This window comes from Phalacrocorax carbo, chromosome 11 (assembly GCF_963921805.1).
Source record: "Phalacrocorax carbo chromosome 11, bPhaCar2.1, whole genome shotgun sequence".
Classification (NCBI taxonomy): Eukaryota; Metazoa; Chordata; class Aves; order Suliformes; family Phalacrocoracidae; genus Phalacrocorax; species Phalacrocorax carbo.
The window spans coordinates 10,219,205-10,235,971 of NC_087523.1; the positions used below are offsets into that span (position 1 = coordinate 10,219,205).

Below are 16,767 nucleotides of genomic sequence, written 5' to 3' on the forward strand. Positions count from 1 at the left end.
CAGTAAAAGAGGAGGAAAGGTAAGCTGCTCTTACAGCTTTTCAGTTTAACCATCACAAATGCAAAGGGGAATGTTAACCAAGAAAGAGCATCGTTATGTTATCGTGCCGCTAATAAGCAGTGGGGAGGCTCTGCGGTTGTGTGTTTTTCTCTTTCTCAGCCATTTCTAGCAGCGCACTTTGTTAAACTATGCCAGGCAAGTAGCCAAACTGATGTAAGTGTAAGATTTAGCAGCCGGTCCATAAAGCTCTGAGCAGCCAGAAACATACCAAAATAAGGGAAACTTGACAGTTTCTGCTGCTTCTGCTACCTGTATGTAAAGGGAACTATGTTGGGATTTGTATGGCTGCACCCTGAGGCACAAATAAAGATCCCCCCACCTGCATCAGAATAAATCCACCGGGCTTTCACACAGGGGAACCCCAAACCTCACTTTCCTCTCCAGTACTTATCTTGCCAGGCTATTAGCACCCAGACCTGGCAGTCTTTACTGTATTTATCTAGCAGAGATGAGAAATCAGGATCCAGTGAGAATGAGGTTATGCCTATAGCAATCTTAGGAAGCTGGTGAGGCACGCTGCTGGCTCAGCACTGTGTGTCTGCACTGTCAGTGGTAGTACAGCTACCCACACTTGCACAGTGCCTCAGCTCAGACCCTTGCAAACCCCAGCTGCCCTGTGCTGAGCAGCATCAGGACCAAAGGGGACACAGTGTGATGGCAAGAGCAGCCTGGATACGTATGGCCTTGGTACGGGCTAAGGATTGGCATGGGCTCAAGTTCTCTGCTGGCTGCCTTCAGCCCAGGTTTGAGTACAAGCTTGAATGCACTGTGCACTGCTATACTCTTGTTCAAAATGAAAGCAGAAGGTAACCTGAATCATCTTTTTAAGGCCACCAAGAGAACTAGCAGTGGAGCAGCGAATTCAATGTGTTCTCCTGTATCTCCATTCTCTACAGCACTGATCAGTGAGACACCCTGCTTCTCAGGGGATGCTGACACTTGTGGGAACAAAGGATTACACTTGCACAATTTCTGTATTTACTGAAATAGGGGCAGTTTCTTTCAGATATTTTTAGTCCCATGCGAACTTAAATATAGGAAATACTGAAAAGACTGATTGCATACCTTTCTGGAGCAAAATGATATAAACCTGCCAAGAACAGCACCTTTTCCTGAGGTTAATGTAAATCAGGCTGACCAGGACATAAATTTCCTTGCCACCAAACCAAATTCCATCTGGTCAGAAGCCATCAAGAGTAATAAATTATAGCTCTCTAGCCACTCTCTTGAGAAAGGACATACCTTGAACTCTTTGCAGCTTGGGTTTGGAAAAGGTCATTGGTAAGTTTAGAGGAATGTAGTGCTCATGATTGCAAATGGTTTGAAGAAATTCAAACTTGTATTCAACCAGCAGCTGCAAAAAAAAAACCCAAGACAAACACAAACCATGTTTTCAGTTTGTTGCACAAGGATTGGGGAATCTAAACAGCATTTGGTGAAACTCAGTAATAACTGGCAAATTTCTGTGTTGTTCTCCCTAAGTGTCAATGCAGGCAGCTGTCACTTGGGACTTCTCTACCTTTTTCATCCAGACTGTTAACCAATGTCTCCTTTAGTTCTGACTCTGCATTGCTTTAAATCTTAGCTGCATACAGGCTCTCAACCCAGACAAAGAGAAGGCCTCCAGAAGACTCTGCAGGAACAGTGTCTAAAAGGCCTCCAAGAGTCATACAAAATAATCATTACAGTGCTTTGACTGACATAGATACGTACAACTGCAAACCACCTTTCAAGAAAAGCTTACCTTTGGGTCTTTTGGGCTGAATCCAGAAATGTAATCATTTATCAAGTTAAAAACAAATCCTCTGTCCATAAAAGTCAAACAACGCTGGAGAAAAAATAGCAACATGTCACCAATCATTAAAAATAAAAGCAATCATCCTAAATCATCTCCATACTCCCATCTTGCCAGCAGCCAGATTTGATCCTCTAGGCTGCTGCTGACTTTCCAAAATGTACTCAACCCTGTTTCTCTGAAATTATTTGGATGACCTCACTCAAGTCCCCAGCGTTCAACAGAAATATTTAAAGAGAGAGCACACATATTTCCTCTCAGGTTTTAAATAGTTGCTAGGCATGAATGAAAGCCCTAAAAAATGTATAGAGTATCATGGTCTCTCTTGGAAAGAGAAAGTTTCTTTCTTAGGAAAGCTTATCCCCTTCAGAGTTTTCATCATTTAAGAAACCAAAGAGATGATAAAATACAAACATTTGTTTGCTTGCTGCTTATTTCTAATTGGTGTTGGGTTTTAGTTTTTGGTTTTGGTTTTTTTTTTCCTGACAAAAGCCTGGGAGAAGGAAAGAAACTGCTGACCTTCAGGAAGTTAGCCAAGCTATAGTTGACATTCCTAGACTCTTCGGGGATTTCGTTATAGCGAATGGTCACATGAGGAATGATGGCGAGCAGCAACGAATGCAGGGCGTGCTGGTAGGAGTCGGGGAACCGCTGACCTCTGGGCAGCTGAAACCAAAAGCACATCATACACTCAGTGCTGCAAGCGAGCAGCTGGGGAGAGGCACAGGGTCCCTTTAGCATTTGTTTATGTTGCTTCCCAATAAAACATTGTCACAAAGAAAGCAGTGGCTGAAACTGCAGTAACTGGTAACAGGAAAGGAGGCTGCACGAGCCATAAGGAGGCTTGGGATTTTTAAATTGCCATTGAGAGTGAAAAGGGGAAGAAGGGCAAAGTAAAGTGGAAAAAAAAGGAAATATCTGGCTAGCTGTTCAGCTTGTCAGGGTCATTTTAAACAATGAGTTACATAGTTTTTCAGAACAACTTTTGGAGGAGAGTTTGTTTGTGATGGCTCCATAATGTGGCATTGAACAAATTTACTTTTACCTTGATTTTGTTTTCTTCCAGTAAGTACATTGCCATTGACTTTGCCAGTGCTTCAAAGAAAAACCACGAGTACTAGAATGAATAAAGAATACTATTATTTTTCTCAGCAGGATGGAACATGTTTGATTATGTGGGGAAGCAGCAGTGTGGGAGGGGAGGGAGAGCTCACACTCAAATGGCATTTTGTAAGCACGGCTGTGCTTGCACAGCTGGCTTGGCATGGGTGCCTTTGCTACCTGAAGGAGTCCTGCCAGCCTTGGGGTGGGAACAGCTCCGTCCCCTCTGTGCCCCAATGCACCCTGCAAGGAGCCAGCAGAGTTTGGGACGAAAGCCCTGCAAAGGCCCAGAGACTCAGTCTGCCTCCCGTGAGTCACGCCTCATGCATGGCATGAAGAAAATAGGTAAAACTGGCAAATGAAAAGCACTTTGCTGTGCATTGCCATAAGCCTTAACACAGCCAGGTTCCCTGTAAGAATTCATCTCTGTTTTAAGGGGAGAACCTTGAGGACGAGGGAGCGAGGTAGCTTTGCTCCTGTGGTGGGTTTGGATAGATGAAAGTGTTGGGTTTTATAAAAGACCCCCTTTTCCTCCCTTCCACCCTTGGCAGCCAAGTACTGCCAATACTTCACCTTGAGTAGCTTATTGATGGCTAGAAAATCTGCTGACTGCTTCAGGATTGCGGCCATGGAAAGGACCAGGATTTCATGGGTCGTCTTCGCCTGTGTGACGCTGGGTTTCTCAGCTCGAAAGACGTACTGAGGCAAGAGGGACAGCGTCAGCAGTGTGCCCGCTCCCAGCAGGGAGTTTTGCAGAGCGGTGTGTCATGACTGACCTTTATAAAGGAGCGCAAGTAGTGGTCTAGACCTTCTTCGTGGCACTTGGACACGATGTGCAGAAGAACCCTGGGGAGAAATGTGGTTTGTGTTCAGCATGCAATGTGAGGGTGAGTTCCTCCAGCTCATGAAAGCAGACACCATCTGTGCCCTATCCCGCTCAACCTCAAATGCCTCACCGCTGGCTGAGCCTGATTTGCGGAGAGTCAGAACTGGCAGGCCAGCACCCCTCTCACAGCTCCTGTGGCCGCACACCCTTGCCACAGCCCAGCCCCTCAACAGTGCACTCAGAGCTGAGGTGGCCAAAGCCTCTTCTCCGCTTTGGTGCTGGACCAGATGTTGCCCAGCCCAGGTGCCTTCAATGCTTGATGCTCCCTGCACAAGGCGGTAAGGTGGAGCATTTCTCTGCGGGGGACATAGCCTATTCTTTGGCCTCTGTGCATGCCAAACTAAATTCATGTTGCAGTGAGCATTAGGCACCTGAACAATACGCAGGTGTTATGTAAGTTGAAGAAAAATGCTAAGTTAATCTCCTCTGCACCCAGTTCTCTTTGGCTGTATCTATGGACCTGCTATATGCAGAGCAAGCCCGTTTGCCCCTCCTGTGCACTCTACAGATTCATCCACACTGCACCTGTTCATGAACTGTATCGTGTTGAGTCTGTCCTCACTGAGAGCCCTTTCCTAATGATAATACAAGTGAGAATGAACAACTACACCACTACTTCAAGTTTGCAAAATAAACACAAAACCCCCACAGAAATCTCTGCTGAGAAGTGGTGAAAATATTCTCCATCATTGTTATACTTTGATACCTTCCTGCATCCCCTGAATTTATTCATTCTTGAAGGGTCTTTTTAACTGAACTTACATCCTAGGCTCTTTGTTACATGCACTGAATTGTTTCTGAGCTGTTGCCTTGCAGTTCACTGGGGATAGGCAGACCCTGGAGACGATGCCAGCCTTCTGGAAGCACTCTAGGCAGCTGATGAATGCAACAAGTGCCTGGTTTCTCCAGCCAACACTGGGGATTTACATTCCAGTCCCAGCCAGAGGGAATAACAAACTATTGCACATTGTCACAGAGCCCACAGGCCAAACCACAGGGAGGAGTTTACAAGCCATTTATCAGATAAAGCAGGTTTTAAATTCCACTCTGAAAGTCTGGATGAGAAAACAGCTGTCAGTAAACAGAAGGCTATTGACAAACTGGAAGGCATCAGGCCAAGCTCTGAAAAAATCTCTGGAAGTGAAAGTAGGAGCTGGTCACCCAGCAGGTATCTGGGGTCACTTGTTCCCCTGTCCTTGCCCTCTGGTGATTCAAGCTGAGTGGGATTACAGTGCTCCGCACAGAAGTAATTCCCACAACCCGCACTACATGGGGCAGGACTGTGGTTGCAATGGGTCCCGCATCTCTGGGGGATCAGGGCTCAGCCTCCAACCTCCAGTTTCATGGGAATGAGATGCAATTGCTACATGGATGCATGGTACCCCCTGGAGTCAGAGGAGGATCTCCATGGAGTGGCATCCAGCATCCCCCTTTGCACTGCAGCCCTTCACAGAAGAACCACCACAGGAAGAAGATGGATGTTTTAATGCATCCGTCAGATTAGGGGTGTCGTGGCCAGAGCTAGGCAGGAAAGGTGCGTTAGCACCTTTTCTTCCCTTTGAGCTCTGCACAAGCCTGCATGCAGCAGAAACTTTCTGCGGGGACCAGGCCCTAGTCGGTGCTGCCCTCTGGGGGTTGCAGGCATGGCAGAGATCGCTAAACAACCCAACGGCTTCTGGCCGTATATTCTGAGCCAAGGCAGATGGAGCTGCTACTTCTGCACCGTAACACAGCCAGCTCCAGGGGATTTTTAGCAATACTTCTGACACAGGAGATGAGACCAGGGCATTGTTCCCGTGGGGAAACTGCGTCTGCTCCCTGAAGCTGGGACGTGCCTGAGGGCTCTGGAGGCTTTCAACACCCCAGAGTACCCAAGAGTAAGTTGGCTCCCAGAGCCATCCCCACCAGCAAACCTTTTTTCTTTTGAGAAACAAACCAGGAATACCTTTAAAATACCACATTTTCCCCACGCAGCTCCCAGGACAAGGGCCCTGCACTGCCCCATGCCACCCAGACGCGCCAGGAGAAGAGTATGGGAGCAAGCAGCAGGGCACAGCCAATGCTGTCACTTAGCACCTTGTATTTGGGAAACCACACCCTGCTTTGCACTGTAGTTTGTGGCTTTGCGTTTCTAACGAAAAAACCTGGATGGTTTACCAGACACTCACATGGTGCAGTTGACAGCTACTTCATCTTCCTGGGTCACATTTGTAAGGACTCTAAATAGTTGCACAAGAATTACAGGTAGAAACTGAATCATTACTTGGATCTCCATGGCGTGCAAACACTAAAACAAATGTTCAAAACACAGACACTTTTAGTTCAACATTTTGCAGATGTTAAATATTTATAGTCCACAGACATTTCTGTGGCAATAGGACAGGCATTAGCAAATGCTTCAGGGTGTGGGCTTCAGCCTGCCAGAGGACAGCAGAACTTGGACCCATAGCAGTGTGTACTGCCTGCCTTCCAGCTGACAGATCCCAGCTGCATGCCCTCGGGGAGCAACATGAATCACTCATGGCAGGTATTAATCCTCCTCTCAGATGTGCCCAGGCAGCTATGACTTACTTAGAGGTCACGTGCTATGGTTTGACCCCAATAACCCAGAATTTAAGGCTGAAGATTTGCTCCTAATTCTTCTCATCATTGTGACAGTTTTTTGGAGTGACTAAGCCCCATTTTCACAAACGCCTTTGGAGCACGGAAACCTGATGCCCAATGACTTGCAGTGAGACTTTTCTCCAAAGAGCATAGCTTGCTATCAGAAATGGGATTGAAGTGACTCAGTGAAGGTCAAGATCATCTGGTACATACACTTCCCACCCACCTCGTAGACCTCTTTTGCCTGAATCTCATGACATGAGTCTAGGAAAGACAGTGCATCTCATTTTCAGTTTTCAAACCTGAAAATCTAACAAAAGGTTCTTAAATCTGTATCTAGTTAATTAAATCACTGAAATTACTGAGGTATCGGTGGTAAGAAGCCCTCACCTGGGCTTAGCATGTAAATGTCTCTCCGACTGCAGGCAGCAGCAAGGTCGCTGGGACCTACCCAGTGACCCTTGATGAAATGCTCACTTACAAAGCAACTGTTTGTTTAGTGCTTGGCTTCAAAACCTGCCATTATTTCTATTTCTTAAAATATTTATATGTTATCTGAAACACACCCAGTAACTTTGTGATGATAAATCCCCACCACTAGAAGCAGAGCTGTTGCTAAGGCAGCACTCTCAAAAACAGGCAGTTATGGAAGGAAACAAGGACAGTAACAGCCAAGAAATATATTCCCCGCAGAAGCCTTTGCTGGACCTGCTCTGAGGCCCTTATTCATGCTGCAGCAACTGCCAAAAAGCTGGATCACAGGTCATCGGTTGTAAAATTTAACTAATTGATAATCTCACAGATCTTTTTTCAGCCTGAAAAAAAATTTCCTGTTTTGAATGGATAAATACCTGAAAACAAGGAATTGTGCTACAGTTTAAAGTTTGAATCAGAGATCTAGGGCAGCAGGGGAGGGTGTGTGAGCACACCAGGAGGAGGGTTTGCCACGAGCATGGCAGAGCGATGCTGACTACTTATTTTATCTGCTGTGAAAGGCAGTGGGAAGCAGCACACAGACACTTGTGTCAGTAAGCAGAGGTAAGGAACTTGCACAGTGCACCGACCCAGTGCTGCAGCCAGCGCGTGTTCCTACAGAGCAGGGCTCTGGGTATTTACCGATGGTCTGTAAAAACACAAACAAAGCCCACCAACAGGCACCCTTCACCTTTAGGTATTTAACAAGCTCTCCTGGGACTTCCTTAGCTCCTGCCTGAACCACCTGGCAGTACTGGAAGAATTTGTGCAAGTGCATGTCCTGGAAGAGAAAAAAAAAACAAGTTCAGTGTAGCAGCCTCAATATTTGTCAACCCCTACTCTGCAGCTTACACCCTGTGGCAGTGCGCCACATCCCTAGCAAGCCCCATGTCACTACCAGCAGCACTCATGGTCCCCAGCTGCCATCTCCCAGGACTACAGTTCTGCTCCCTGCCTTTTCCAAGGTACCCAGCCACTGCCCATCCCCTGGCTCCCAACTAATCTCGAGATTAAGAACAAAACTGCTAGCAGTGTTAAAATTCTGTGGCTTCACTACTCCAAGCCCCAATCGCTGTCCAGCACTGGCCTGGAGAAGTGGGAGTCCTCTCCCAGCTGCGACTCTGAGACTGCCTCACCATCTGTCTCACTGACCTCCTACTGTTCATTTGACGCAGACTCTCCTTCCCATGCTTTTCCATTCCTCTCCCTCCTCCTTCAAGGTTAAATTTAATTACTGGATTATTTAACTTTGAGAAGCACCTGGGAATGTAATTTGGTGCAGAGTGGAACTACCGTGCTGCTCCCAGTGCTGCACAGAATCAGTAAGACCCTAGAACAGGTTTAGATGATGCTGAAAGCGAGTTGCTGTGAATGTAAATGCAGCTGATTACATCCAGCACAGGACAGCAATCCCTGTCAAGGGCGCTTCCCTGTGAGCTGACAGGAGGTGCCCCAGAGCATATGCTGGGGATCTTTGCTGCACATCACATGAAGCCTGGGAAAGTCCATCACTGTCGTAAGATGGCAGAACACAGGAGGACTAGGTAAAACAGCCTGAACTGGTTTCAGGGGGAAGTCAGGGCTCTTGTTTTCTCACGTCTTCTGTTGTCATAAAACTGTTTTTTTTTTAAACCCTAATCTGGGGATTTTAAACTCTAAATTGAGGATTTTGGGAATCTCCCATTTCCACCAGTTCTTCTTTCTTTTGCATCGTTAAAGCAGTGCATTTGCTCAAATGTTTCCTCGGTCCTGCCAGTTACAGTGCAATTAGCCAAGAAAAATCAGCTTCTCCCTAGGCTCATTCGCTCACCCAACTGTGTCATCACACCTGGACAAAGGAGCAGAGCCCTGCAAGTAATCCCAGACCTGCTGCTACAGAAGCATCTCAGTGCTGCTCTGCAAACACAGCACCTACAGCATAGCAGTCATCGAGATACTGCAATCGCTTCCTCTGCATTTGTGTCGAAAGTCTTTAAGAACAAGGTGCTTGACTTACCTGGGTGTAAATGGTTGAGTCCAAATGGATTCTGATTTTAAACAGTGGCTTTGCTCCATCCACCCACTTCGCATCCATGCTGGGCTGCTGCAAACAAACAACACTGAAGTACTTGGTTTCTGACTGTGGTGAGAAGGTGGCTCTGTGCAGACACTTGGTCAGAAGGTATGGTTTGGGGTGGAAGAACAGGTTCCCCTGCCCAGCACAAACACCAGTGACATGACCGCAGCCACAGCAGGGCAGAGGGGTCCCTGCGAGAACATGCCTACAGAGCATGTGCCCACTATTCTGCTCTGGACCATCTGCAAAAGCCCAGTCCAGGTCCTGCCACAAAAATATTCTCTGCAACCTATATAACCACAGAAAGTGGAATTAAAAGCGTCCTGCCTCCCACCCCTAAGGGCCTTAAGCTTTGGGGGCTGCCCTGCAGTAGGGATCCTTCCAGCTGAGCAGAGCACCAACAGAAGCCCAGAACTACAAGTGGTAACAAAAGCTCGGCTTTCCTCTTCCCTTTATGTCTAAGTCCATTTTACATGTCCTCCCTACCCTTCGCGACTCTGTGTCTCCGAGACCCAGGTAGCCAGGTGGAAGGTTGGATGAGACTGGCAAGTGCCGCTCCAGGGTGACAATCCGTCCATCCTTCAGCAACGGGACCCAGGCGTATCCCACTGAGGAGGCAACCAGTGGACCAGAGTTAGCAGACACACAGTGATACATGTTTAGCTCAAGCTCCAAAAGAAGCTGTCTCACCCTGAGAAAATCCAACTTGCAGTTGTGCAATCAGCTTCAACAAGGCTGAGATCGACCACATCAGCCTAGTTAAAGCATGTTTTACCCGGTGATTTGGTGAACGGAATTCAGACACAGCTCAACCAAGATCAGGAGCGGGTTGGAGGGGCAGAAATGGCTTGTGAGTCTTGTGCATCATGACACGGGTCCTTTAGTTGCCCGAGGACTGGCTGAATGGAGAAGCATCCCAGTTGGTGTGACCTGGGTGTGCTCAGTCTCTTACACATGCCTAGTGTTGGCAGGATCAGGCCCTGAGGCCCTGATCTCGCATCAAGTTTTTGTTGGTGACTCGACTGACAGTAGGCCCATTCATACAAACCAAGTCAAGAACACGCAGAAATAGCTGTCAGATTGCAGCAAAAACTTGAGCTTTAGCATACACTAAAAACATTGAGCTTTATTTCAGTTTAGACCTACAATTTGTATCAGGTTGCTTTCAAAAAAGAAAATTCAGATAGGCTAGTATTTTAATCAAATATTTTTTCATGTCCCTTCATTCATTTTATCTTGGGTTCTTACACTCCAACAGAAGTAATTTAAGCAGTGAACGTACCTTGAGTTTCAACGGTGTCCTGTTTTTTCGATGTTGCCTTTGTATTAATTTCACAGCTGACATGATAGAAGGTGAAAAGCAAATGATGCTTTTGATGGAGGTGAATTGGAAGCTCAATTTTAATCTAAAATGATATCATGATAGATAAGACTGTATTTTTAATTGTGGAGTAATATTTTATGTTCTATTTTATTTCTCAAATGCTATGTTGTATGCAGTTACACAAGACACATTCTTACCCATTTTAAATAACTCCTGGCTAACATTTTCATCAAATTTGCACATTACTTATTAATGTGGGTGTGTGACTGAAGAGCACAAAGCATGACAGTAAAGACAGCAAAAAACAAAGTGCCATTAAAAATTGACAAAGTCTCTGGCTTTGCGATGCCGTTCTACTGACGCAAAGGGCTGACAGTTATTTTTACCTGTATTTCACCCAGCCCTGGAAAAAGAGATATCCTGAAAAGCCCCTTAGCTTCACAGTATCCAGGAAAATCTGTTATTTCCCACCATTTCATTTTTACCTCGTCGTAGAACTCTGGACTCTGGTTGTGATGCAGCACGGCGGCATATGCATTTGTGGTCAGGAGATGGCCTCCGGGTTTGCCATATATACACTGAAAACAGAAATGAAGAGCTGGAATCAGGGTTGCTGCCACCCTAAATCAGCCGCCAAATTAAAACAGCATGGAAACTCAGTGCTTTCTTATTGTCCTGCTCAGGCTGCTGCCACACAGTACACAGCAGTGAGCCTCAGGTCCCTAGAAATAACAGGTACCCACCTTTAACGGCCTGGCATCAGGTTCATCTGAGTCCCTGAACTCCACACAGACAGCAATATTCCTTGCCTGAAATGAGGGAGAACAGGAGGATGAGCTGTTGCCACAGGTCAGCAGCATCACCCCAGACCATGCCACGTCTGGTTGCAGCCTGCTCTCCAGGTTGCTCACCTTTGCAAACACCTTCTGGTTCTCATACTTCAAATGCACGGGGTAGACGTAGAGGTGGTTTTTGTAGACAGTGAAGGGATAACAGTATTTTGCAACTTCTGGGACAAGCTCCTCCACTTCAACTGCAATGTCCTCACAGCTTTTCTCAAAAGGCTTTATAGGAATATAAGAAGCTGTGACACAATCTAGAAGAGAAGGAAAACTTGGTTAAGTGCACACCCCACAAACATGGGAAGTACAGCTCATGTGAAAGGAAATTAATGGGTCTGTAACTCTGCCATTGCTCTTGAGCATCCAGTTCTCTTCACATCACAGGGTTGTGTTTGTTGACCAGGCAGCAGCTCCCCTTTATCATGCAACATCTATGGTCCCCAAATGCATTAGCAATACTGAGAAAAGACAAATGCACAGGCACTATGAGGCTCTGCTCTCCTTGCCAGTGGAACTGCAGAAATGGCACTTTCCTGTAGCTCTGGGCAAACTCAAAGGGTCTTGTGATCTACCCATGTCTGGACAGAGATGGCTGCTCTGCCCAGGGCCTGCACCTTGAGACTTCCAGGAATTTGAGCCATTAAGTTACTGTTTTATAAATCACGCAAACATCACCTGACTGAAGCAGACAGTCTACTGAGACGATGACTTGAGACTGACATCCCAAAGTGCGTCAGACCTTTTCCACTCTTTGCTATGGAAAGATGTTTGAGGGTTACGTTGTCTCCAAATACCAGTGCATAAGCCCTGCCTAATTAACAGAGACTCACATCCACCATGAGGGAGAGTTTATCTCAAGTGATGGTCTTTCAAAGAACAGAAAAAAAGTCCAGTAAAAAAGCCTTTTGGACAGCGGACAGGACTGCAGAACCTGCAGTAGGAGCTGCCAAAGGCCCGTGGAGTGACACTGAACACATCACAAGTCCCTTCTTTGCGTCGGTTTCTTTAGACGCAAAGCGAAGCATCACACTGACCATGTTTGTGAAGCCCTCTGGTGTTACAGACCAAAAATGTTATATGAGAATGGTGTAATCATAACAACAAAAGCAGGCAGGTGGCTTCCTTTAGTTTTAGGATGTGATGGCCAAACTGCAAAGCAGATGCACCCCTTGGGTAAACCTCTGTACTTGGACCACATCCCTCCACAGAATCTATCAGAAAGACTTACGAGTCAGGGGCTATACTGAATTACTCATTGCAGCCCTGAGATACTCTTGTTATTGAAACAACAAAACTCCCCACAGAAGCGTTAACTCCTGAGGCTAGAGCCATCAGCATTTATTTTAAGATCCAAGATCCTTACTTGTGAAGTCTAGTGGGATGTCTTTGATGACGATATTTAACTGGGCTGGAATGACCTGTAGTTTTGTCTTCTCTGGTCTGCATTAGGGAGAAAAGAACAAGAGCGTGAACATTGAAAACTCAGGTATTGAACACATCAGCAGGGCTTTTTAATATTCTCTGAGTATTTTAGAAATCGTCATCTCATGCTTACGCATAACTGATTAAAAATGTATATTAAAAAGCCCGCTCAGCCTCTGCACCAGTCTCTTACACTTACTTCTTATACTCTGCTAAAAGCTTCAGCATATCTTCATTTGAGAGTTTGCTGCTGTCTTGCTTGTACAGAGGTGAGAATTTTCCTTCAGCATCAAGAGTGCCCTGGGAGTCTTTGAACACTGGTCTGCAGAGAAGAAGAGACACATTTCTTAAATGTTGGTAAATATGCAGACACTGAGGTCTTTGACATGTCAGGCTGAAGGGAAGTTTATCAGGTGCGAGGTTCACTGGCCTGTGACTGCTCTGAACTCTGCCAGACCTCCTCATCACCCTCCCATCCTCACATGGTGCTTAGACCCCACACAGACTACAGTCCACCATGTCACACAGAATTGTATGCGACATCACCCATTTCCCTTCTCTCCAGCCAGGTGAGAAGTACGCACCCAGCCCAGCTCCAAGCCTGGTCTACAATCACCAACACCCTTCAACCCCCTCCCACTAACACCAAGTGGTAAAGTATCTTCCTGGTTGCACATGGGGTCAGAGCATGGAAATCCTCCTAGGAAAGGAGTGTGCAACAAAGACCAGTCTCAGGGCATACATCAGCTTCTTCCCGAATCCAGAGCAGGAGACAGGACTTTGCTCCGGCAGAATACCAGTATTTTTGCCCCTGAGTATAAAGGCTGGGGGTGTCTGTGTACAGAAGGAACGTCAAAGCATCCAGACTCCCTTTCTGTGCAAACAACTTCCTCTGAAACCCACAGGGAAACCATTCCAGGGATGCAGAGCAACACAGGTCCCCACACCAGGCTGTCGGCCCCTCAACTCCTTCATCTCCAAATCCAACTCTTTACCCAGCAGGAACAAATCTGAGGCCTGTCAAAGCCAATGCCCACACAGAACCCACCATTAGGCTGAAGCACTACTTGAAAGAGGGCTGAGGCACTGTGCAGGCTGTGCACTGGCTCTGAGGAGCGAGCTGCCTCCCAGAAATACCATCTTGAAGCTGAGCAGCCAGTGTCACAGGAAAATCCAGGTCTATGCTATGCTATTCTATTCTAGGAATACACATTGCAAGCTGTGTACCACCAAATCCCAGCCCACTGTGACAGTCGTCTGGTGTTTCCATGTCATTACTATCCCTTTCGTCAGCACCAAACAGCTATTTAGCAATAGGAGGCAGTGGCAGAAGGATGAACTGGCCTTTAGGCCTTCCTCTGAAGTGAGATTTAAGGGAGGTAGCACTGATGTACTTTATCAGTTCCAGTAAAAGAACAGCAAGGGAAAGGGATCGCTCCTTTCAGTCATTCCCAAGAACATTAACTAAAGCAGAGTCTAACGTGGGAGAGAAACTCCAGCTGATTGCCACCATCAGGCCAGGAGGCCCTCCAAACTCATCCTACCCTGGCAATGGCTGGTGCCTGGAGGGAATTTCTGCACCAATTCCTGCGGTATTGCGGGATGGAGTAATTCATCCCCAGGAATGTCTTGCCCTGATAGCAGTAGCTACAGGTCAGCAGGAAGGTTACTGTCTTCCCAGCACTGTTTACTTTTTAATATTTTGTTTCTAATTCGAGATAGAGCATTTCAGGCCAACCCCGATTCTATCCTGGGAATTGGAGCCAGATTCTGCCCTCGGCTGCAACTTCACTGACTTCAGTCCCCTGGCCCTTTGCCCACTTGGCCGGATCGTGTCCCAGATAACTCCCAGCAGCAGCTCCCGCCAAGGCCAAAGCGCAGTCTTAGGTGACTAACCTGGCAGCCCAGCCGAAGGGCATCCTGTACTGCCCCAGACGGCTGCACACCTGCTTGGCCACCTTATGGACCTTCTGGGCAGTCTGCAAAACACAAGAGAGGTTAGCGTGTGCCACGGCTTCCACTCTGCTCTGGAAAAGAAGTAAAGAGCTCTTCTCCAGGGAGAAGACACTGTATTCCACAATGCACAGCTCCCCAGGCACACAGCACAACAGTCGCTGAAGCAGTCAATAGACATCCCAGTCACTTGACACCGCACACATTTATTACTTTTGCAAAGCAATAGCAAACATGTTGTGGGTACGGTCCTATTAAAACTCCTCTTGATTCTGCATTAAAGTGTCAGGGTGTTAGAATTTTATTTTCCAAAGGGTTTTAACAGTTACTTTCCAACACTGACTGTAATTGGCTCATCCTGTACAGGTTTACAGAGCGTGCCGAGGGAATGTCATCACGTACCAGGTTTTCCATACACTGATTTTCCAGGGACTAATTTTGACTGGCTGCAGCAAGGCAGCATCAGCTCCACCTGGCATGCAGAGACTGATGCCAGCAGGACCAGGACCAATGATCGCCCTTCGCATAAGTTCCCTCATATAAACATGGCACTCTGCAAGGAGCAGGACAGAGGCAGGGTGAGCAGAATAAAGGGTGATGTCCGTGTTCTGCTGCTACTAAAACAATGCTGTTCCCAGCCACTGTGAGCCAGGACCAGTCCAAGACACTGTGTGTAGCACCATGTAGAAGTGTAGCCCCTTCCTCTGGGGATGAACTGTCCCACTTTTTTGCTTTGCTTTGTTGAAGTATAACAGGGAAAGGTCCCCCTGCCCCAACTGCTTGGACCTTTCTAAATATCCTCTGCCTCGTTCCAGGGGAAGGAACCCATCCTCCCAGGACAGTCCAGCTGATGCCAGCCTGGGAACAGTGCAAGTAGCAGAATGGAAGACGACCAATATTTGCCAGAAAGCAGCTAAAGAGCAGCAGAAACAGCCCATGTTTCAGACCACACCACTCCCTGCTGCAGCAGACAGCATCACTAAGCAAATACTCTCACGGCCCCATCTAATACCTTCCCTGGGTCCGAGTTTTTCATGTACGGCTCTGCACAGTGCGTAATGCTGCCCTGCAGCACCTTCTCCACGCGGGCCACCAGGAAGATCTCCACGTGTGGGTCAGTCACGGAGAAAACCCCCTGCAACAGACACACTGTCAGAGAGCAGGACACCCTACCCGCACTTCTGGGTTTGGCCCCATTCATCTTGCTGTCCCCTCTCACACCCACACAGACCCTGCTCTGGTTGCTGCTGTGGATGGGCCATGGGGGCTCACACAGCTTGAGCATGGTCAAGCCATGAAAAACTCTACCTGGTGCTTTGCTTAATGCTGCCAGGGAGCCCAAAGTGGTAATCAGCTTGAGACACTGGCCAAAACACAACAAAACCCCACAGCTCAAGGGAAAAAGCTGACTTCTGCATGTCCACATAGTGGATAACAACACACCGCAATGCTACTGAACAGCCACGGCTTCAACGGAGATACAGAATGAGAGGAGAAAGTCAGTTCTTCTCACCCGTTTTATGTAGTGCAGGCAAGACTCGGGGACTCCGTGCACAAGGCTCTCGCCTGGTGAACGTCCCTTGGTGCCCTCTGCTCCGGACGCAGAGCTATCCAGCAGCATGTCACGGACAGACGGAGGGTTCAAGTCCACGTGGAAGTCAGCTGAAATCTTGCAATTATTTTTCAGGTCAAATAATGCCAAGCTTAGGAAAAAGGGCTCAACCTGGAAATTTGATTGAATATACATGTCAAAAAAATGCATGGTACAGGCTCAAGAGTATTCACGTGCATTGCCTTCCCTGCCAGGTTTGCCTTCTGCATCTGTTCATTCCTTTAGTTTTGTACACCAGCATTTTACAGAATTCTTACAGACAATCCATGTTTATTTGCTTTATAAATATATAAACCCATTTTTTTTCTGTATCTTCTTGCACTTTGATCTAGTCGATTTGAACAAAGCTACTTTAAACCATTACTGAACTATAAAGAATGAAATCCATAGGGTTTCTTATATAATTATCAACTATGAAGTTAGGAAGAAAAGATGACCCCAGTCCATCAGTTAGAGCTGTTTATCCTTTGCAATGAGAAAGAAATCAGCTTAGGAGAGTTTATGTTCACATGCTAAAGACCACTTCACTTATTGTCCAAAGCCAGTCAGCTCTGCAAGACACTCAGAATGTTCCTCAGCTGCTCTACGCCAGGTGTCACAGGAGCAAAGTTAGCTCTCTTAGTCAGGAGAGCTCAAAT

General features: G+C 46.9%; 1 protein-coding gene across 5 annotated transcripts in view; it reads right to left on the bottom strand.

Moving 5' to 3' along the window:
- DOCK11 (dedicator of cytokinesis 11) overlaps positions 1-16,767 on the bottom strand; it is an 86,972-nt gene that overhangs the window by 35,082 nt on the left and 35,123 nt on the right. For 4 of the 5 annotated variants that reach the window (XM_064462986.1, XM_064462983.1, XM_064462984.1 and 1 more), the window contains exons 12-30: positions 16,031-16,240; positions 15,530-15,652; positions 14,461-14,543; positions 12,764-12,886; positions 12,506-12,582; positions 11,212-11,396; positions 11,044-11,109; positions 10,786-10,878; positions 10,259-10,382; positions 9,463-9,584; positions 8,917-9,003; positions 7,612-7,701; positions 6,011-6,129; positions 3,733-3,802; positions 3,530-3,655; positions 2,901-2,972; positions 2,375-2,521; positions 1,805-1,888; positions 1,303-1,414 (exon numbers count right to left, since the gene is read on the bottom strand). In XM_064462986.1, coding sequence (XP_064319056.1) covers positions 1,303-1,414; positions 1,805-1,888; positions 2,375-2,521; positions 2,901-2,972; positions 3,530-3,655; positions 3,733-3,802; positions 6,011-6,129; positions 7,612-7,701; positions 8,917-9,003; positions 9,463-9,584; positions 10,259-10,382; positions 10,786-10,878; positions 11,044-11,109; positions 11,212-11,396; positions 12,506-12,582; positions 12,764-12,886; positions 14,461-14,543; positions 15,530-15,652; positions 16,031-16,240 — 2,113 coding nt within the window. The remainder of the gene's footprint in view (positions 1-1,302; positions 1,415-1,804; positions 1,889-2,374; positions 2,522-2,900; positions 2,973-3,529; positions 3,656-3,732; positions 3,803-6,010; positions 6,130-7,611; positions 7,702-8,916; positions 9,004-9,462; positions 9,585-10,258; positions 10,383-10,785; positions 10,879-11,043; positions 11,110-11,211; positions 11,397-12,505; positions 12,583-12,763; positions 12,887-14,460; positions 14,544-15,529; positions 15,653-16,030; positions 16,241-16,767) is intronic. The other variant, XM_064462982.1, reaches the window with a different exon arrangement.